Source organism: Carassius gibelio, chromosome B8 (assembly GCF_023724105.1).
Source record: "Carassius gibelio isolate Cgi1373 ecotype wild population from Czech Republic chromosome B8, carGib1.2-hapl.c, whole genome shotgun sequence".
NCBI classification, from domain to species: Eukaryota; Metazoa; Chordata; class Actinopteri; order Cypriniformes; family Cyprinidae; genus Carassius; species Carassius gibelio.
In genome coordinates this window covers 16,256,933-16,279,426 of record NC_068403.1, presented here as the reverse complement: position 1 = coordinate 16,279,426, position 22,494 = coordinate 16,256,933, and the positions used below count along the sequence as shown (strand labels likewise).

The 22,494-nt window shown below is 37.4% G+C and overlaps 1 protein-coding gene across 2 annotated transcripts; it reads left to right on the top strand.

Annotated features, from left to right (window-relative positions):
* Window positions 1-5,509: 5,509 nt before the first annotated feature.
* ercc6l2 (excision repair cross-complementation group 6-like 2) lies at window positions 5,510-21,099 on the top strand. 2 transcript variants are annotated; one of them, XM_052564032.1, is made up of 19 exons: window positions 5,510-5,715; window positions 5,897-5,959; window positions 6,055-6,451; window positions 6,532-6,642; window positions 6,741-6,934; window positions 7,630-7,791; window positions 7,962-8,169; window positions 8,273-8,530; window positions 8,981-9,100; window positions 11,364-11,435; window positions 11,598-11,743; window positions 11,846-11,941; window positions 12,450-12,549; window positions 12,741-12,893; window positions 13,722-13,793; window positions 14,723-15,431; window positions 15,701-15,855; window positions 16,434-16,603; window positions 18,090-21,099. In XM_052564032.1, the coding sequence occupies exons 3-19, from the start codon at window positions 6,176-6,178 to the stop codon at window positions 18,967-18,969; spliced, it is 3,882 nt and encodes a 1,293-aa protein (XP_052419992.1). In that variant the 5' UTR covers window positions 5,510-5,715; window positions 5,897-5,959; window positions 6,055-6,175; the 3' UTR covers window positions 18,970-21,099. The 2 variants fall into 2 exon arrangements, with proteins under 2 accessions (XP_052419992.1, XP_052419993.1); XM_052564033.1 differs by having other exon boundaries at window positions 5,901-5,959; window positions 18,090-20,244.
* The last annotated feature ends 1,395 nt before the right edge of the window (window positions 21,100-22,494 follow it).

The following is a 22,494-nucleotide window of genomic DNA, read 5'->3' as shown; positions in this document are numbered from 1 at the left end:
CTTTTCAAGTGTGTGCTTGTGGTTGTATAATTGCCTGTGAGAGAGACAAAGAAAGAGGGATAAAGGGGCTGGATTTAGTTCAAGAAGCTTGGAGAATGTTCAAGTATTGTACAACTACATTGAAACGCATGGCAGCACAACATTTGTCGCTGCCTTGGATGTGGGTAACATCTTTAATTGCAATAATATTCAAAAATAATTTCTAAGTAACCACTGTTGGCTGGTGGATAGTTACATTTATATAAAAATGAGGGGAAAAGGTAGCAGGAAGGAAAACGAAAGAAAAGAGAAGCCCTTTCAACCCAATAGGCATTAATATTCTGAGCCATGTGACATTTTAAATTAACAGTGCGAGTAAATAGCTGACAGAATGCGGTATATGTTGCCAAAGTCGGGTCCAAAGAAATCACAAAAGTTCTATGTAGTTGTTCCAGAAGTGTAGAATTATTTTGCAAGCATGAGGCGCTGGTGAATTCAACCACAAATCAGCCGCTTATGTCTCTCTGAGACACGCTAGTAGTTTACATAAAAGTTTTAATTGTGTGCATCCTTACGGTTTTAATAGTTAGCAGTCCTAGACTGTCACAGATCCTGACAAATCTGGATGGAAAAGAAGACTTATGCCTTGTGGATGAGGGGCCGGGAGAAAATATTACGCTTCTATCAGACACCTCATTCAGACTGTTTGAAAGATTCAGTGGTGTGTCTGTGATGTTGACCACACAAACAGAGACGCGGGGAAATGACGCAAATCTTCTGGAATCTGCAAGAGACAGACCTCACACACAGCTGAAATTTCCAGGCTCGACAGAAAGGAGATTTTGTAACTCTTTAGTGCTAATATGAGGAAACGCATTGGAGAGGAACATGGGATAAGACTGAGAGTGTAAGCGCACAATCACTCTGTTCATAGAGGTTTTTTAGTAGCTGTTATTTGTGATGCAATTCCAGGGTACACCACATAGTTATTTATTTATTTATTTTCCATTTTGTGAATGAAAACAAGGTTAGGAGGGATAGATGTACAGTCCATTTAATACTGCTGTTAACACACAAAAAAAGATGTATATTCAGAAAATTCTTTGTGTCAAAAAAATACTGAATGATGGAATGATGTCCATTCAGAATCTGGTCTGTAAGCTGTTGATGTAAAGGTTGCCATTTTTAATATATAAAAAATGCCCCTCTCCCACATTGTACCACATTTTACATTCATTATTGCCACACATTTTTTTATTCCAGCATTAGCTATATGTTTTTCCCCTCAGATACTATGTTATTATTATGATCCGGGACCACAAAACCATAAGTCATAAGGGTCAATTAATTTTTTTTATTTTGAGATTTATACATCATCTGAGCTGAATAAACAAGCCTTCAACTGATGTATGGATTGTTAGGATAGGACAATATTTGGTCAAGATACAACTATTTGAAAATCTTGAATCCGATGGTGCAATAAATAAATAAATAAATAATAATAATAATAAGTTCTTATCAATGCATATTACTAATCAAAATGTTAGTTTGTATATATTTATGATATATATTAATTGAAGGAGATTTACATTCATGGAACATGACCTTTACTTAATATCCTAATGATTTTTGGCAATTCAATACTTCTGATCCACAAAATGTATTGTTGGCCATTAAATATACCTGCGCTGGTTTTGGGGTCACATATATTGTTTTGTAGTTATATATTTGTAGTTTTCAGAGTGAAACTGCTTTTTATACATTAAATATATAGCCGTCTTTATATTTATACAATAGGGGTCCCTCACAATGGGATCATGATATTTGGAAGTTTGTGTCATCAACAAACCTTTGGTTAAAAATCTTTGGTCCGGTGTGTAACACATATATCTTCCACCGGCTACAAGCCAATACAGGATTAAAAACAATAACAACAGCAAAATCCCTTTTTATTTCCATAATCAATTCGTATGAAGTTGAAACTGTCATTTTTGGCATAGCTGTAATTGGTTTTGGCTTTCTAAGCTTGGGTGACTCATGGGAGAAAGTCTGTGAAACACAGATGGAGCATTTCCTAAGCGCTGGGAGAAGAAGACAAATCTCCCATTCAGCATCTGCAGTGAGGGGGAACCTCAGCAGTCTCTGCTGCCTGCAATCTCACACTGCTAATGAAAAATGCCCTTTACAGTACCGTATGGGACGACATAATGTGCCTGGAGCTCAAAATTACAACACTGCAACCTATTGTAGGAAAGTCACCTAAGGGCATTGATTGCTCAGGAAATGTTTTACCTGAGCGACTGGGGATTTTTGTGGTAGAAACAATCAAGAGGGCCTATGTGAATGAAAATACAAGGAAACAGTCTGTCGTTATTGTTATCCAAGCTAAAGATGAGGAGGAAGTGGTGGATGGCCCGTGTTGTCCGCTCTATTATGGTACACTGCAAGGCAAAAATGGAACTTTCTGTTCCTCCTCTCTCAACACTGGGAATTTATAGGGCAGCTGCTGCAGATGTTCTTATAAAGAAGCCCAGACAGTCATGACAGACGGTTTACATAGCAGTAGGCATAGCACTGGGTCGCACACAACACTTGCTCTTCTACTGAAGCGCATGGGTCTGTTTTCCCCCTGTGAAAAACAGCTGCCCAAGATGGGTGGTAATGGTGAGGTCAGTCAGAATGAATGTGTTAAAGAGATATGGACCACCCATGTGCAAGACCATTAACCACTTTCATTGACCATAATTAGCAGATCTGGTGGCTCCCCAGGAAAGAGGCACATAATCTAGTGAGAAGTAGATATACATTAGGAGGACGTCAAACAAACGAGTGGATCTTTTCCAGTCTGAGACGAGATTTCAATGTTGCTAATTTACACTTGTCTGGTCTGGTTACCAGACGCAACCTGCTGTATTAAACTGCAATTAAAATATTTTGATTTGAAGCTTGGCTGTCAGCATATTGATCAGGTGCTTAGGTAGAATATATGCCTTTTTTACAGATAGAAAAATAATGCCTCAGTTCCCATAGCTCATTTATAGCTGTATTTTAAAGTTTTATTATGATTAGTATTATTGTTGTTGTTGTTATTAAGACTTAAATGTCAGCCAACGTTATTTTAGAATTATGTACTATTATAGTATGTATTAATATTATGAGCTTTGTTTTTAATTTTCAGTTTTAATTTTAGTAAAATGTTAGTATTTTTATGTGCTTCTGTCATTTTTATTAGTTTTTTTTATGTAGTTGTATTTAGTCTCAAGTCTCAAGTCAACTTTATTTATAGAGCCCTTTCCGTTACAAAGTAGACCAAAGGACTGTACCGCAACATAAGATGAGAATAGTAAAAAAAAAAAAAAAAACAATAACAGAAATATGCTTAAAACAATTTACTTCTTGCAAAGTCAACAATTAAAAGCCATTGAAAACAAGCATGTTTTCAAAACATCAACTGAGGGTGCAGATCTGACGTCAGGTGGAAAGGTATTCCACAGTCTTGGTCCAGCAACCGAAAATGCACGATCCCCCTTTGCTTTCAGGCGAGTTTTTGGAACTGAGAGCAGTAAGCAGTTAAATGATATTTTTTTTAGATCTACTAGAGTTCAAATGAATCAGGTCCATAATATTTTCTTGGGCCATATCATGGACAGCTTTAAAAGCGTACATCAACACCTTATACTGAATCCGATATTCATCCAGAAGCCAATGCAGCTTTTCCAAAACTGGAGTAATATGCTCCCTTTTCTTTGTACTAGTAAGGAGCCTCGCAGCTGCATTTTGGACCAGTTGCAATTTTGAAATTAGAGATTGGCTCACACCCAAATAAAGTGCATTAAAGTAGTCCAAACGGGAGGAGATAAATGCATGAATTGCTATCTCAAGATCGGCACCAAACAAAAAGGATTTCATTTTTGCAATAGTCCTCAAATGAAAGAAGCAACTTTTTACCACACATTTAATCTGATAATCAAAAGTTAGAGCTAAGTCAAAAATTACACCCAAATTTCTTATTTGGGACTGCACATTAGTTGTCCATGTACCTAACACATTGTTTATCTCACGGTCAACCTTATTTGGCCCAAAAAAGATTGACTCGCATTTAGCTGTAGGTGATTTTGCTCTAACCAGCACTTTACCTCCTCAAGACAGATGATCCTCCAGATCTAATAGGCAAATAAATCTGAATATCATAAGCATAAAAATGATAAGACATACTGTGTTTCTTAAAAATAAGGCTTAAAGGCAACCGAAATAGTGAAAACAGAATAGGTCCCAAAATGGAGCCCTGAGGTACTCTACAGTCAATAGAGACTGAAGAGGAAGAAAATTCTCCAACCCTCACTGAAAAGGATTGTCCCATCAAATAACATGAAAAAAAAAAACATTTTAAAATAGTCATTCTCAGACCCACAGCATTCTCTTAATATTTAATAAGGATATCATGATCTATTAGATCAAAAGATGCACTAAGGTAGAGCATAATTAAAGCTCCTCGACTACCCGAGTCTGCAATGAGTAACAAATCATTGGAAACACGCAATAGAGCCGATTCAGTGCTGTGTCCTGCGCTAAAGCCAGACTGAAAAGCATCTAGCACATCCGTATTAGCCAAAAAAGAGCTCAGCTGGGATGAAACCACTTTCTCCAATATTTACGAAAATTGAATGACCGCTTGCTTAAGACATGATGGAAAAAGACCTGTAGAAAGACAGTTCACAATAGATGTAATGATAGATGTAATACTTGGTCCGATAAAGTCAGCTGTCGCACCAAGAAAACCTGAAGGCAAAACACCCCAACTAGGCAGGCAACACTTCTAATTTTTGTTGTTTGTCTAATGTTTGCATTTTATTTCAGCTTTATTTTCATTTATTAAAAAAAATGCTTTGACCAGTTTTAATGGACAAAAACAACGATGATGCTAATATTGGTGTTAACTTTTTGCTGATGTAAACTGTCCCTACAAGTGATAAAACAGTATAAATATTAAAAGTTAAAATATATTTGATCTCAGTTTATTCATTCAATATTTAATTGACTGCAATTAACTTTTTGTTCTTTTTTATTTTATTTTATGTACTATATGGTATGTATTAATATTTTGAGCTTTGCTTTTTATTTTAGGTTTAAGTTCAAATTTTAGTAAGTGTTGTTATGTGCTTTTTACCTTTTTATTAGGTTTTTTTTTTACTTCTAATTCTCGTTTTTTCATCTAATGTTGTGGAAATTATTTTTAGCTATATATATATATATATATATATATATATATATATATATATATATATATATATATATATGTATATATATATATATATATATATATAATTGTATTTATGCATTATTAGCAAGGCTAATAATTTGACATTATTATTTTAAATTAATATTGTTTTTAACATTTTGCAGTTAACAGTATAAATATCAAAATCTAAAATAATTTTTTTCTTAGTTTACTCATTCAATACATAATTCAATGTAGATATTTTACTTGACTGTACTTAGCGCTTGTATGGAAAGTGCTGCTCTCAACACACAGATAGGTAAATAAACGCAACCTCTCTATTGCGACACTGTATGTAGCACTATGCTAACTAGATGAGAATGAAATCAAATACATTGTACATGCGGAGGGAAAATACCTCTTTATCTCACATTCACTCAGATATCTTCATAGTTTACACTAAAAGAAGTACATGATAATCCCAGAAACTACAGCGAGCCTAAAATGAATTCATGATGGTAAGACCAAACTGACTTCCAGTGTGTAACAAATGATCTTAGAACAGCGATTTAAAGCGATCGAAACGCGTAAAGGATACTTAAATCAAAACAAATTAACATGTAATCATCACGGTTACGTTATACACCTCTCCGTTTACACATATATAGCTTGCTTTCGTTTTGTCTTTCTTCTCAAAAGGTAGAATGACAGTCTCAGTCAACATTCACTTTCATTGTATGGAGAAAAAAAAACATGCTGATGGTGAGTAGATTATGACTCTGGTCTATTCTTTAACTTTACCTTCAACCTTTCAGCCTGACATGATTTCAATGGTATTTATTTTTGTTTGTTTGCAGGTCAAATGTACTCTGCTCACCAAAATGATTTTTGTGCTGCTCCAAAGGAGAAGCCTGTCGCAGCTAAACAAGACTTTATCTAGTTAGCATCTGCATTGATGTGGACGCTTTCTCTGTGGAGATGGAGGAGGAGGATTTGAAATGTATGAGGCAGCAGGATGCCAGAACCTCTCTTCCTCAGTTTGAGGATGAAAGGCCTCTCTTTCACAGTAATCAGACGCCACCTGGTCCTTCTGAGCCATTTCTGCTGTCAGGAAGTGATGTAAAGGTTCCATTCACCATCAATCGTTATTTACGTGACTACCAGCGAGAAGGCATAAAATTCATCCATCACAACTATGCCAAATCTAGAGGATGCATTTTAGGTGATGACATGGGTCTTGGAAAGACTGTTCAGGTATGTAAATCTGCATGTTACAATGTATAGAATAAACCTTGAAAGGACCGCTCATTTTCCTCTTTCCTCTTTTCCTTTAGGTCATCGGCTTCCTGGCTGCAGTTCTGCGGAAAACGGGTACATGGAAAGACGTCGAAAACAATAAGCCACAGTTTTTGCTGTCACAGAAGCCATCAGAACAAGTTCAGAAGGTATTACGAATGTCAGATCTAATATTTCCTCGTTAGATGATTTTCTATTGCATAATACTGCATTAAAACCCTTTTCTTTTATGTTTGATTCTATTCAGGTTTTCCTTATTGTGGCTCCGCTCTCTCTTCTCTACAACTGGAAAGATGAGTTAGACACGTGGGGTCATTTCAGAGTCGTGGTCGTGCATGGTGTGAGGAAGGAGGAAGAACTGGCGCGAGTGCAGAGAGGAAGATGTGAGATTGCTCTTACAACTTATGAAACCCTTAGACTCTGTTTGGACCAGTTTAACAGGTATAATAATGCTACTGACTGATGTTTTTATATTGTTTATGCAACATGTTTTATTACCGTTTTTATTACAGAGTCACCATGTCGTGTCATGTTCTCTTATGCTTACCATGGCTATAATAAAAAAACAAAACAGTAATTTGGTTCATGGACTAGAATTTATTTTTAAAAAGTTTACTATTTACTTTTCTTTATATATTTAAAGATTTTCTTCATGATTTTTTGATGAAAAGAAAGTTCAAAAGAACAGCATTTATTTCAAATAAAAATTATCAGTATTTTACCATCACTTTAATGCATCATTGCTAAAAAACAAAACAAAACAAAAACATTAATTTCTTTAAAATATATGATATATTACATATTATATTCTTTAGTGTTCCTGTAGCTCAATTGGTAGAGCAAGGTTGGGGGTTCGATTCCCCTGGAACACATGATAGGTTAAAATTGATAGCCTGAATGCACTGTAAGTCGCTTTGGATAAAAGCCTCTGATAAATGCATAAATTTAATAATAATAAAAAAATCCTACTGACCCCAAACCTTTGCACAGAATTGTACTATCAGTTTCATTTAGTATATTGTAAAATGGTTACTGCCTTAGTTCACTATAGTTTTTAACATATTCTTTGCAATTGAAAAGCGAATTACGATAATTAATCTTTCACATAATATACTGTCTCACTCGGTTTTGTGCAGTATTGATTGGGATGCCGTTTTCGTTGATGAAGCTCACAAAATAAAGAACCCTAGGTCCCAGATCACTCAGGCCATGAAGGACATGAGATGCAAAGTGAGGGTTGGACTAACAGGAACAATCCTTCAGAACAACCTGGAGGAATTGTGGTGTGTTATGGACTGGTGAGGCACTCAGAAAACATTACTATTTTTAACCCCAATTGATGTACTCATGCTGCATTTTGATTTGGGTGGTGACTTAAAAGGTCACAGCTTTTGTAGGCAGTTTAATAGGTTATGATATAGTGTTATGATAATGATAATTTCTCCATTAATTCACTTACATATCACAGGGCCATTCCAGGATGTCTGGGTTCTCCCGTGGGTTTTAAAACCAGGTTTTCAGACCCCATTGAGCTTGGACAAAAGCACACCGTGACCAAAAGAGCTCTAGCAGAAGGCCGTAAAGCAGTTCAGGACCTTGCCAAAAGCCTCTCACACTGGTTCCTCAGGAGAACAAAGGCCCTCATCAGTGACCAGCTACCTAAGAAAGATGATCGAGTGAGTTATCGGCTAGCTTAAGTTGAAAAAACCCGCTGAATTAATATGTTATATCCTATTATTTGCTCTAATATGGGCTGCTTCTGGTCTTGCTCCTCTCCAGGTGGTCTATTGCTCTCTCACAGACTTCCAGCGGAAGGTGTATCGTGCCGTGCTGGACACAGACGATGTGACCCTGTTGTTGCAGAGCTCAGGAAAGTGTCGCTGTGGCAGTGGCCGTCCACGGAAGAAGTGCTGCTACAAACTGAACGCAAACGGTGTGCCAGTTAGATACCTGTACTTCAGTTATCTGACTATCCTCAGAAAGGTGGCCAATCACGTCGCACTACTGCAGTCCAAAGAAGGAACCAGCAAAAAACAGGTTAGTAATTGGGTGTAGTGGAAATACTGCAGGAGTGTTGTCAAATACATTACCGTTCAAAAGTTTTGGGGTTGGTTAGTTCTTGATCAAATTATGCCATTGGATCAAAAATAGAGTAAATAGTAATATTGTAAAATATAAAAATTTAAAGTGGATGTTTTCTATTTACATTTATTTAAAGATTTCTTTACTGTTATGTATCCTTTAAAGTAATTTCTTTCAAAAAATAAAATCTCACTGACCCCGAAACCTTTGAACTGTACTTTGTCGTTCATCCAACAAAAGCAGTATAACTGGTCTGTTGAAACTATTATGAGGTTTGATTGTACAGTATGTACCATGTCGAAATTTTGTAATGGCTTAAATACACTCTGTTGGTCCAGTATGCATTATCCTTAACATCATTATCTTTATGTAAATATTTTTGTGATTTTCTTTCTCCAACCACAGGAGAAATATGTTACAGCCATTTGTGAACAAGTTTTTAGGAAATTTCCAGATTTCATAGGGAGGTGCAAACAAGCAGCCTTTGAAGCAATGTCTGACCCCATGTACAGTGGAAAAATGAAGGTGAGGCATTTTTTCCTAAATATCAAAGAATTTATATCACAATAATCGTGTGTTAAACTTTTTTTATTTCTGATTTTTACTTACCCTTTCAAATTTCTCATTGGCCCCACTAAACGAATGAGTAATTTTTAACTATGTAATTTTTTTCTTTTCTAGAATATATTTAATTTTCATTTAATTCGATTTGAAAGCAATTTTTTTATATATATATTAGTGCTGGGCAAGTTTACATTTTTTAATCACGATTAATCACATGATTGTCTGCAATTAATCGCATTATTATGCACAAAACTACTTTTTTAGAGCAGTATTCCTTTTACATAGTAGTAGTTAAAATTGTTTCGGTAAATCTTATCTTATAACATTAATGTAATGAAATTAAATATAAAACAAGCTATTTTTCACTCCGAGGACAATAACATTTTTATAGAAAATATTTTATAGTTCGATTCAGAAAAACAAGTCAGGAGTCTTGATCATAACATTATTACAGGCATCTTCCAAGTGGAGACCTGCACGATCGCGGGACCCATCACAGCAGAGTGCGGTGCGGGACAACACTTGATGGGCGGGTAGAGACTTGTGTGTGCGGGATGTGGGAGAATAACTAGGACGTGCTCACACTTGCCAATTTTGCTGACCCTCAAAGCCTGTTTCGTTTGACCAGTGTGATCGCTCCATTTAGCAGTCCCTGGCTCAGCTTGAAGAGGTGGGCCAGAGCGCGGTTCAGTTATATATAGATCAGTGAGTGTGAGCGCTAACCGTAACGAAGTGCAGATCTTCTGATACGTGGTGCATGATTGTGTGAATATTTCTGAGCGGCAAATGCGATAGATGTGTAAAGCAATATATTGTGAGAGGGCCGTGTTACTGCATCCCAAATGATTCGAAATAATAAACCACAAAGTTAACAAAACAGTGCACTCCACTGTGCTGAGCAAGTGCTTCTCTGCTGTCTTCACACGCTATCGGAAACTTCCTATTTCCCATCGGCCAATGCCGATATTTGAAAAATGTATCAGCCTTGGCAATGTATCGGTCGACCATTAGTTGAGAATCCTTTGCAGGCAATGCCTGCCTTAAGTCTGGAACTAATGGACATCACCAACGATTGTGTTTCCTCTTGTGATGCTTTGCCAGGCCTGTACTGTACTGCAGCTGACTTCAATTGTTGTTTGTTTGTGTGTCTTTCTAAATGTAGTTTTTTTTTTCAGCAACTGAAATGCATGCTCAGTCGGGTTGAGATCAGGATATTGACCTTGCCATTGTAGAATATTCCACTTTTTTACCTTCAAAAACTCCTGTGTTGCTTTTGCTGTATGTTTTGGGTGTATTTCCACTTGTACTATGAAGCGCAGTCCTATCAACTTTGCTTCCTTTGGCTGCATCTGGGCAGAGAGTATATCCCTGTACACTTCAGAATTCTTCCGGCTGCTTCTGTCTTCTGTCACGTCGTCAGTAAACACCAGTAACCCTGTGCCACAATCTCATGCCATCACACTGCTCAACCATGTTTCACAGATGATGTTGTATGCTTTGGATCAAGAGCTTTTCCAAGCCTTCTCCATACTTTTTTCTTCCCTTCATTCCGTCACAGGTTGATCTTAATTTCAGCCATCCAAAGAATGCTTTTCTTGATGTCTTTTGGCTAAATCTAAACTGGCCTTGTTTGCACCCTCTTTATTTTCTCTCTAGTCTATAGTCTTCTCTTGATTGTAGACTTTGACAGTGACACACTTACATCCTTGAGAGTGTTCTTCTCTTGGCTGGAACAGCACAGAAAAGCTGCTCTGCCAAGATATCTTAATTTCCAGTCCATTCCAGATTTTTCCCTGGCAATATGGAGATTAATAAACCCTCTTGTGGCTAGCACTGGCCCTGAGCTGTCTTCCCTCGCAGGCTGTGGATACACTTCCTTGAGAAATAACAAGGACAGTATTTAGCGTTTCTTCAGGCCTTCCTTTCAAAGGTTTCCCCCTCCCTTTAGCCGGAGCATCTTGAGGGTGCTGTTATTGGCAGATGCTGAGTTACTGGCATCCTCACAAGAATGGGCGCTGGTTTCTGAAACATCAGCAATAGAAAGAAAAGACACAGCCCGCTCTGTTAATCTCTACCCAGTGGCCGCTGACTGACGTGTTAGTTCTCGTTTTCTCATTACGATTTAAATGAAAACCTTTGTGTTTCCACATGTTATGATAAGCAAGATTGTCTTTGCACCAGTCATCATTTTGTGAAGCATGTCCTGTTTTTCTTCCTGCTTCAGGTTCTGCAAAAGCTACTCAACCACTTTATCGCAAAGAAAGACAAAGTTCTACTCTTCTCTCTCTCCACCAAGGTGAGGCGGTTGGTTACAAAAAGTTTTTAAAAGAAGCGACATTTATTAAAAAAAATAAAATCTGTTTCTATTAAAATATATACATGTTCACTGATTGACAGTCCTAATTATAATAAGTGGGAATCCAGTAGAACAAACCTTTCTTTATTCGTATTTTAACAGCTGTTAGATGTTCTAGAAAGCTATTGCATGGCCGAGGGTCTGGAGTACCACAGACTGGATGGAAACACCAAGTCTAAGGACCGAGTTAAGATAGTGAAAGAGTTCAACAGCTCTCGGGATGTCAACCTGTGTCTGGTGTCTACCCTGTGAGTGTGGCTTCAGAAGTTATCATGTTTCGTTATAAGATCTCACATACATTTATGACAACAGGATTCACAATGCCTTTGATCCTCATGTTTCTTCTCTAGGGCGGGTGGGCTTGGCCTCAACTTCGTTGGAGCTAATGTTGTCGTGTTGTTTGATCCAACGTGGAATCCTGCCAATGATCTTCAGGCTATTGACAGGTGAGAAAAAAAAAAGTCATAACATTAGGTATTCACATTTCACAACAGCATGCCAGAAAGATTAAGTACTCTGTAATGAATACTGACAGTCATTCTCAAAATTCTGCACCAGCAGATATACTGCTGTTCAAAAGATTGAAAGAAAGAAATAATAATAACGATAACATTTCACAAGATTTTTACCGTATTTTCTTCAAATAAATGCAGCCTTGATGAGCATAAAGTGACGTAACATATGGCCAAGTATGGTGACCCATACTCAGAATTCGTGCTCTGCATTTAACCCATCCAAAGTGCACACACACAGCAGTGAACACACACACACCATGAACACACACCCAGAGTAGTGAGTGCCACAGCATAAATGGCTGCCCACTGTCTTTAATAAAATCTTACCGCCCTCAAACATTTGAATGGTAACCCAAGATTCAACCCAAGGTGTATGGAAATTATTAAGGTCCCAGTAAGACCTGTGTGGACCTCTCATTCTTTCTGTTTTCATTTACAGGGTGTATCGTATTGGCCAGTGCAGGGATGTGACCGTTTTTAGACTTATCTCTTTAGGAACAGTAGAGGAGATCATATACCTGCGCCAGATTTACAAACAGGTATGGTCATAAAAATAGACATAATATTGTGCATCAAAGGTGAATGAAGATATACTTGGGTGCATGTATTAACAGTTTGAAAAATGTAACATTTAACATTAATAAAATGTTCTTATAGTTGTAGCCACATAGTTTTAGCTCCCTCGTCCTAAGATCTGACACTAATGTTTTTCTCCTTGATTTTTTGACAGCAACTTCAGTCATCAGTCATAGGCCGGGAGAATGCTAGACGCTACTTTGAAGCTGTTCAGGGAACCGATGGCCAGGCAGGAGAGCTGTTTGGCATCCAAAACCTTTTTCGTCTGCAGACTGATGGCACCTGTCTTACTCACCGCATCCTGGAGGTAAAAAGACCAAAAAGATGGCATTGTTAGTGCTGTTCACATATTGCGTCTTTTGCGCCTTCAAGTTCGTTATTTCAAATTAAGACGCAAGGCAGGCGCGCTCATAATGGAAATGACGTGGTCGCGATGCACACGTGATCACGTCGCGATGCGCATGCGGTGCGACGCACTCTTTTTTTCCAGGTGTGTCCGTGCACATTTTAGAATGCCACAAGCCCGCAGTGGAGTCATGTGACAAGAACCAACCAATCAGCTTCATCCTTTCCTGTAACAACATTGACAGCTCAGCAAAGATGAAGGAACAGCTGATCATAGCTGTATATGGATAGCAATTTTTAAATAAATTTTGTAGCAGAGCTACTGCAAACAGTTTTTTAGTGTTGCTGTTCAAATCCCTTTATCCTTTGTTGAAATTTCCACTTCTTCATGGAGAGTGCAGGTTATGGTTGCTTAGCAATGGCAGATGCCTCCGGAGCCCAAGCACCTGAACACTTTGGGAACAAAGCAGAAAGTGGCGTGCATAGTGTTTTACAGACCCAATATTTAAATGGCCCCTTATATGCTCTCTAACTTGGCATTCGACTCTTGTGTAGATATGTAATCAGCATCTGTTATATCAGTCAGTTATTGCTGCCCTAGTCTTGTGGTATTAATGTAGGTTTTTGTGCAGATTGTGGATTTGTAATTTCTTTTTTGAGTTTCTGAGGAGCATGTGGATGCTATCTAAAGGGTTTCTACATATCCCTAATGACATCGCTTTAATGAACTGTTTATATGAAATGAATTCCTTCTCATTGACATGATGGGAATCGCGTGTTTGGTTCACAGAGGGAGGGCCGAGTGGAGGTGGGGATCACGACGGCCAGAACTCAAGCTCTGGACGAGAGATTGCAGGAGCCAGTGAGTACCCACCCTTTCACAGACCCGTGTCTGAAGCGTTTCATTTTCCCACCCACCTCTCCCCTCTTCGTTCCCATCATCCATCTGTTCCCACGGCATGACAGGCGAACACATGGTCATAATCAACCCCCTCTCAAACCCAATGGTGAAGACCACACAGAAACGTACTATCTATACCACATTTATTTACTCAGCAGAGGCCTTATCTAATTGTTCTTCTGGAAAGAACCTCACACATTGTTTTTCTGAAGAGGATGGGCACTGACTGCAGCCCCCGCCGCCGCAGCTTGTCAAAGTCAGTGTTTAGCTGAAAACTAGTTGTCGTTATCAATTAAAGTGTGATGAAGTTGCATAAAAACGGTTATATACATTTAAATCTGAATAGCTAAATATGACTTTTCCCTGGTCGAGAGTGGTGTTTCCTTCAATGTTCTGTTTTTGCACCATTTCAGTTGTACTTGAATTTTTGCATTTAGCAAAGATGAAACCGTAGAAAGTCATTTTGTTTTATTTTATCACCCAGATTACATTCAGTTTAGACCACTATCTTAAATATAACATTGTTTGGAAATCGTTCAATAGCAATAGCTATAAATGTGTATATTGTTATATTGTGTATAGAGTAATATATTGTGTATTTTAAGGAAAAACAGGAGAAAATTGCATAACTATGTTAAAATATAGCATATATATAGTTTGCAGATTTTTTATCTATTATATAGAGATTTTCGATTAGAAATACAAATAAATTGACAAAAATGAAGATAAAAAAAGAAAAAAGAAACTTTAAAGCAAAGTTAAAGCTACAACACCTTTTTGAAGAGCAACCTACTAAACTTATGTATCTTTATTTTTCATATTTAATACAAGTAATCGCTAAACAAACTATCTCCAGGATTAAACTAACAGCCCCTCTTGATTCCCCTCAGGATCTTCAGTCTACTGAGAGAGCAGCTGGATCAGCTGGTGCTGGGTTCAAACCTGCAGGGGTGCTGGACTTCAGCAGTGCAAGTGAGGATGAAGATCCCTGCTGCTCCAGGCCCAGGTCCTCAGAAGCACACACAGGAGAAGTGGGGGGAGCTGGCACTGCCTGCATTGGCAATACGGGCCTGTATGGTCTGCTCCAGAGACAGTTGGCTCAGAGAGAACGGCAGGAGACAGACAGTGACAAGGACTCTAGTAGTCAGGATGAGGACAACTGTGAAAAACCCACCATGATTAAGGGACAAACATCTAAGACACGGGATCTGTTCGTTGAACCCAAGGAAATGTTGGAGGGAGTCGCTGATAGTAAACAGCAGAAAAAATCACCAGACCTTGATCTCCTTCCAACAAGTTCACATAAACACAACAAAGACAGCGTGACCGCTTGCGAGAATCATTTGCAAAAAAGGGTGAAGTTTGCAGAAAAAAGATCTGGAGATAAAAGTTTGACCTCATCTGAAGATGAAGTTCCCCAAGAAGGCATGAGATGTATGAAGGGTTCTTCTCCTCAGGACAATAAATCAGCTGACAGATGGTCCTCTGGGAGGGACAACTCTACTCAAAGATCTTTGGGCATAAAGAGCCGAAACTCAGGATCTGACAAAACCCGATCCAGAGATGAAGAAATGCCTGGAACACTGGACTCCTTATTAGGTTGAACATTTAATAAATTAGACTATTTATTGGGAACCATCTTGTATATTTAATATATTTTTTAGAATACACACAGAATGTACAATTAAATAACCAAGTAATCGTTTTCATAAAAAAAAACATTTAAGAAAATAATAGATCTGCAACAAAAAGAATCATTAACAATTACATTAGAGTTCACTGTGTTGTTTCAGTCAAAAAACAAAGACCTTTTTTTGAGATGGTTGGAATGTAATATACCTGAAGATATTTTCTGACTTGTCTGACAGGTGGTCTTCAGCAAGTGAGCTACACTCACTCTAATCAGAAGGTAGTGGGCTCCAGCAGAGCAGAAGACCGCCTGAGCCATGCTGCCGTACGAGATGTGTTTGAACTCAACAAGCACTCGCAGCTTCTTGCAAACCAGCTTCCAGACTCATCAGAGGTTTCAGTTTTTTTTTTTTTTGGGGGGGGGGGGGGTATATATGCACGCTGTAGGGGGAATCAAACAGTTGCTGCACTTTTTGTGTTCAGTATTTTAATGCAACTACTAATAGTAGTTTTTTTGTATGTTTTAGAGATTTCTTTTTTTCTACATAAAGTAATCACAATGTGTGTTTAAGTACATGTTGTCATTTAAACAACAATGCCTTATTTTTTGAACACCACAATTTCAGTAGCCATTTTCACACTTTTGCATACATTATTTCATTGCAAGTACAAAAATATAATTTATTAAAATACATTTTGAACTACATGTTTGTATAATGAACAACAGTTATAATACTCAATTATTTTACAATCCGGAATGACACAAAACTTCAGAATATCCTGCCAGGCTTGACTCAAAGTACAAACCTCTGTTCAGTGAGTGAGTCAACAGAAACTGCTCCATTCTGTGAAAGCATCATCAGACTGATTGAGAGAGACCTATTACTTAAAAGATTTTTTGTCATTTAAAAGATTGTTGGGAAAGTAAATTTTAGAGCACAATTCTAAGACACTGTATTCATTGTGTTGTAGAGCCAGTCATCTGATCCCGCACTACTCCCAGATCGTGTTGACGGAGATCGGACGCTGCAGGAATATGGCAGACCCCACAATGAACATCCGGTCAAACACAACATCAAAACCTCTTACAGCCTGAACAATGTCACTGTCATAGTGGGAGAGACGCCCAGCAGCATGTGCAGGTAACTCTATTCTCTGCTCCAAAATACTTCGATTTCTCCTCACACAAGGATACGACTCGCCGTCAACTCTGCACAAAGCGTATAATCGTGTCAATTGGGCTAAAAACACAAACACTAGAACAGCAAGTCAGTGAGAGGAAATTCCTGGTAGCGCAGGGCCATGTGCCAGTTCTCCCCACAGCTATGGTGTGCCCCCCCACCCCGGCCCCGCAGGAGTGAGGGAAGACCACCCCAGAGCCCTCTCACCCACCCATTTCCCAAGTCATGAGCAAAACCTCTTCTTTATTCTGCTTTTCTCCTCAGTACAGTCTCGTAAATGTACTGTTTGTTCGAGTAATGGTGAAAACACACACTCACACACACAAGTGTATATACTCTTTTTCTTGATGGACTGCTGTAATGTGATCCAGCTCCACACAGACACATACTTAATAAGAGGCTTGCTTCACAGATAGCTTTTTCTTTTTGAACCACAAAGGGTGGCAACCGCCATTAGAAGTTACGCCACAAGCAGCTTTTGAGCTCTTTCAGTTACAAATTACGAAGAGTTTTCCTGAAAACACTCTAACGCTGAATTTTCTGAGTTGTTGTTTTATGGGCTTTTAAAATGTTGAATTTATATTAAAAGTATAGATCACCCAACATTTCTGTCATCAGTTACACACTCCCCTGCGTGTCATTGAGAGCCCGTATGACTTTATTTCAATTGCAGAACATAAATGAAGATATTTGGAAGAATTGTAGATAGCAAACCGTTTTGGTTAGCATTGATTTCCAAATCATTGTCAAAAAAACAAACAAACCAACAACATTTGGAGATTTCTTCCAATATTCTTTATGGTCCACATAAGAACAGGTTTCGAACAACGTGAGGGTGAATACATGATGACAGAGTATTTCATTTTGGCCGTTCCTCTTTAAGAACATATTTTATGTCACATGTTTTGTAGCTTTTAGCATTAAGTAAATCTTCTGGTTCTTATGATGTTGTAACTTATGGGCTGTGGTTTAATGATATAATATACAGACTGTCATAAACTGGCTGTATTCTGCAATGCATGGAGTATAAAACAATATCTAAGAACACTACAGTATACTCCGTTTGGAACTAAACTACTTATTCCAAGTTGTGTGGTCTAACCAATTTGCAGACACATTTAGAAAAAATCAAAACAGGAAATCATCAATGAAATGATCTCATGACTCTCTGAAAATGTTAAGAAGTCCCTGAAAATATAAAAGATAATTTGACATTTTTAGGACATGTCAAGGTACGTTCAGGTTGTAAAATGTCACATGGTTTGACTTTTTTCATATATTGAAACCATGTATAAAAACTTGGCGTGTGTATTTTAAATATATTTTAAAAAATTGTATTTGTCTTTAACCTGCATAGAAGCCAGAGTTGCCGCAGATTACCAAATGAACATGCTTAACACAGGTTTTGTAGTTAGCTGTCTCTCTAAGATGCTATTTGGTCTTGCAGACAGCAGTTTGAAGACATGGCTCAGGTCTTTGGATTCGACTCTGTGCGGGCCTTTGCAGAAGAGATTCTGAAGAACGATTCGGAGCAGAGACTTAGTCGATTACGGAGCTTCTACAGCCAGAAGAGCCCTGAACTTAAGAACATCATCAGAAAGACCTTTCCTAAAGCCATCGAGCCAGAGCCATCACCTCCATCTACAGCCAGACAAAGACCTACCTCAAAAAGAGCCCACCCAATCTCCTCTCTTAAAACTCTAGCTGAGGTGCCAACCCCTGAGGTTGAGGATGGAAGTAAAGCATCAAAGAAAAAGAAAGTGGGTGAAACCGAAACCTCTAAGGTTCATTGCAGTACAGACCTCACAAACAATAAAAATAAGATGCCCTCCCCAGCCAAATTCTCATCATCCACTTCTGGACATGTTCCTCAAAGGAGCTGTGCACCAGTAGAAGAAAGTAAAACCAACATAACTACTTCCTCACAAGCTTTCAAGGACATGGAATACCCTTCACGGTCATCTCGTGTCTCCACAGATGCTTGTGTTGCATCAAGCTCAACCAAGACCAACAGCTCCTCCCAAATTACTGACCTTATAGGTGACATATCCATCCTGGATGACTTGTTCAAGTCTAAGAGGAAAACTGGGGACCAAGCTAGAGATGTGAAAGCATCCACATGCACAGAAAGAGCAAAAAGTAAAGGGAAAGACTTTTGGGACATTTTGAATGAAGGAAATGAGGAGAGCATTAACAAACTCACAGATCTGACAGAGGTGGAGAAGATCTGTAACAGTGCCAGTGTCTCTGCAAAGTCCAAGAGTAATCAGAATACAGAAAGCTCGCAGCTTTGGAAAAAAAATGAGAAATTTCTCTGGAAACGATAGTTTTCAAATTCATTCAACAACGTGTTTCTTTTATATTTTAATTTATATTTTTCTCAATGTTATATTTTATTGCAAGTGCAGGCTTTTTAAGTTTATTTGTTTTTATTTCTTTTTCATTTAATTTTTTTTATGTGTTTTTTTCCCCTCGGGATTCAATAGGTTTCACAGAATAATTGATTGTCAGTTAATGCTTTTATTCATTTTATTAATTATATTAGAGTTGATGTTTTAATGAAGGCACAAGGATGCAATTTAATTTTTTCCCATAAAAGGAGAATTTAGATTAAAAAAAAAAAAAAAAAAAATGAAAAAAAAAAAATTACAATAAAGTAACATTGACAAAGATGGTTCATTGGTGGTGTCATTACATATTTTGAAATTTTTTATTTTATTTCCTTAAATATTTTGCAGTATTTATATTGGAACTTTCCTGTTTTCTCACACAACTTCATCTCGTTTTGTTTCAGGCAGCTAAATGGCTTAAATAGTCTGTGGTCTTGGACCTCAGGCCAAAAAGTGGTGTAAATAGTTTTGAAGAAGTAGTGTAATTGCTTTGATGAAGTGGCATGAATCTCTCTCATGGAAGCTTAAGGCCGCTGCTGCTCGTTTCATCTCGTCTGCTGTGAGTCGCAGAGCTCAGTGCCTGTTGTTGTCCTCATTACAGCTGCATTTTAAGTCTTGGAAGTGCATTAGCGGTGGCACTACGAGAGAAATGACATGTGTGACCTGCAGCTGTCTTCTCACATCACTCGGCTGTTGCACTGAGGTAGACAGGCGGATTATGGGTAGGATTTTCACTCTTGATCTTCTCTTAAATGCTGAAATTAGAAAGTGTTGATAGCCATTAATTCAAACCAAGACAAGTTGGGGCTACAACAGGACACTTCAGACAGCCTCCAAACTTCTGGGAGGTAGAACAAGGATGGCATATTGTCTTCACGCAACATTTGCCGCAATTGTCCGGGTGGTTGGTTTACAAAGAATGATAATACCTTCCTGAGAGCGGCAGATTCTTATCTGTACAGTAAAGGCCTTTCATAATGCACTAAAGGATAGGGTGGACTTACAGCTAGAACCGGTTTCTAAATTAATCTTCAGTCCTTACTGTATGTTCCTGATCATCAGTAGCTACTGAAGATAATTGGTTTGTCATTTATGTGGATTTTTTTAATTTATTTATGTAAAATTTACTGGATTATTTCAAGTCAGCATATTAAAATGATTTCTGAATGATTATGTGACACTGAAGACTGGAGTAATGCAGGAATAAATTACATTTTATAACATGTTAAAATAGAAAAGTTGTTTTAAATTGTAATTGTAATAATTTTTTTTTTTTTTTTAACCGCAGCTTTAAGAGACAAAAAAGATGTGCACAATTGATGGAATTATTTAACAGCATTTGTATAGAATCTTTGCATTTATTATGTTTTTTGTAAATATTAGAATATTACTTATAAATAAATCTCATAGCTACATCAAATAATTTATATCATAGGGGCTTTTTGCTGCCAAGAAAGGTTGAGAAACCCTGATTTAGTCTATATGTGGCTTTGAATTAGTAAATTGAAACTGAAATGTTTTAATCAATTTCTGCTATATGCAAACTCAGGAACTGAAAATATATGACATCTGCTTCCCATTACACGAAGCACCTTCATCCTGTTATTTCTCCATGTTACACAAAGAGATATTCAGAAATAACTCTGAATTTGCTTGTTTTAGTGGTACCTCCATCAGCACTGAAGTTCAGTCTGGAGCAGGTAGAACAAGCTGTTTGTTTTTCCTGATACAATAAGACTGCAGTGCAGTCACACAAAGCTATGAGATCGGTCTGCTGCTGAATCTCATTTACTTTGCTTATTTTTCAATGTCACGGGGCGATTTGATTTGATTTGTCAGAGTGTGCAAACTAGCACAAGCCCAACCTCTGTCCAGATTGATGAAAAGGTCAGCTTTCATTTAGATGCCATTCTGTTTGATGAAGAAAAGCATTGACTGAATCATGAAAGGTTTTTTTTTTATTAATATTTTGGCCAACTTGTCCTCCACAATATTTGATACTGATGATGCTTTGTCGGTTGTTAGGATGTCAAAATGTAATAAAAATGTTTTAGGGAAGCTGCTCTGCCTCATTGGTCTAACTGCGCTCATCAATGTCTAAATGAATGAGATGGCCAATCAAATCAAAAAAGGGCGGCCTTTTCTGTTAAAAAAAAAAAACGGATTTTGAATTCATGCGTGACAGTTAAGTTTTTAACGGTGAAAAGTGTGAGGTAAGCTATTACATTAAATAGAAATATATTCAAAATTCATTCACTGCTATAGGTGCATCTCAATAAATAAGAATGTCGTGGAAAAGTTCAATTATTTCAGTAATTCTACTCAAATTGTGAAACTTGTGTATTAAATCAATTTATTGCACACAGACTGAAGTAGTTTAAGTCTGGTTCTTTTATTTGTGATGATTTTGGCTCACATTTGGCTCTGTCAAAAAAACATGGGCTTCAAGACCACCTCAGCAGTGCCACAAACTGATCACCTCCATGCCACGCCGAATTGATGAAGTAATTAAAGCAAAAAGAGCCCCTACCAAGTATTGAGTACATGAACAGTAAATAAACATAAGGCCAACAATTCACTAGAAATGTTTGTTTTATTGGTCTTATGAAGTATTCTAAATTGTTGAGAAAAGAATCTAAGACAAGTTGAGTTGAATTACTGAAGTAAACAAACTTTTTGTCATTTATTAAGATGCACCTGTATTTGAAGTAGAAATGTATAACGTCCAACAGTATTATCCTGCTATGCAACTACTTTTTGGTAAAATTTCACAATTTTGATTTGTAAATAGAATTAATAATTTCTATAATTAGAGTTAGTTCATTTATGAATGAATGTGACGACAAAAATGTTGCGTTTTCAACATATGCACATATTCACTTATTAGTATTTCAAAACACAAATATTACTTCAAAATAGAAGAAATGGATTATTGATTGTTTTCTTTTTCTATATCCCATTAAATACATTCAAATATTTTACTCATTTTAATGCTTAACTCATATAATAACTGATTTAATATTCTTTTAACACTTGCAGCTGGTCCATAAAAACCCCTTACTCCACTTTATTATGAAATTACAGCCGTGGTTACCATGGTGACAGTTGCACCATCATTAATGAGGCCTCAGGCTTTAGCGGCACTGATTTTCTCCCACTAAAGTGTAACATGAGTAACTTATTGAATATCACTAATATTCTGACCCCCGAATGAGTTCCCACACGTTCCTTCCTTGCTTGACCTAATTTGAAGTGTTTCAGTATATATTTAAGTAAGCAAAAATGGCTGATCCCACTTCCCAGATAGTGTTATTAATTATGTTTTCAGATGTTTTCATGATAAACATAAAAAAAAACTGACAGCAAAATGGGGGACAAATTATACAAATAGACAGTTAAGTTGTACTATTTGGTTCCAAATTGTGCATGTTATGTCTGTCCCAAGCGATGACGAATGGAACT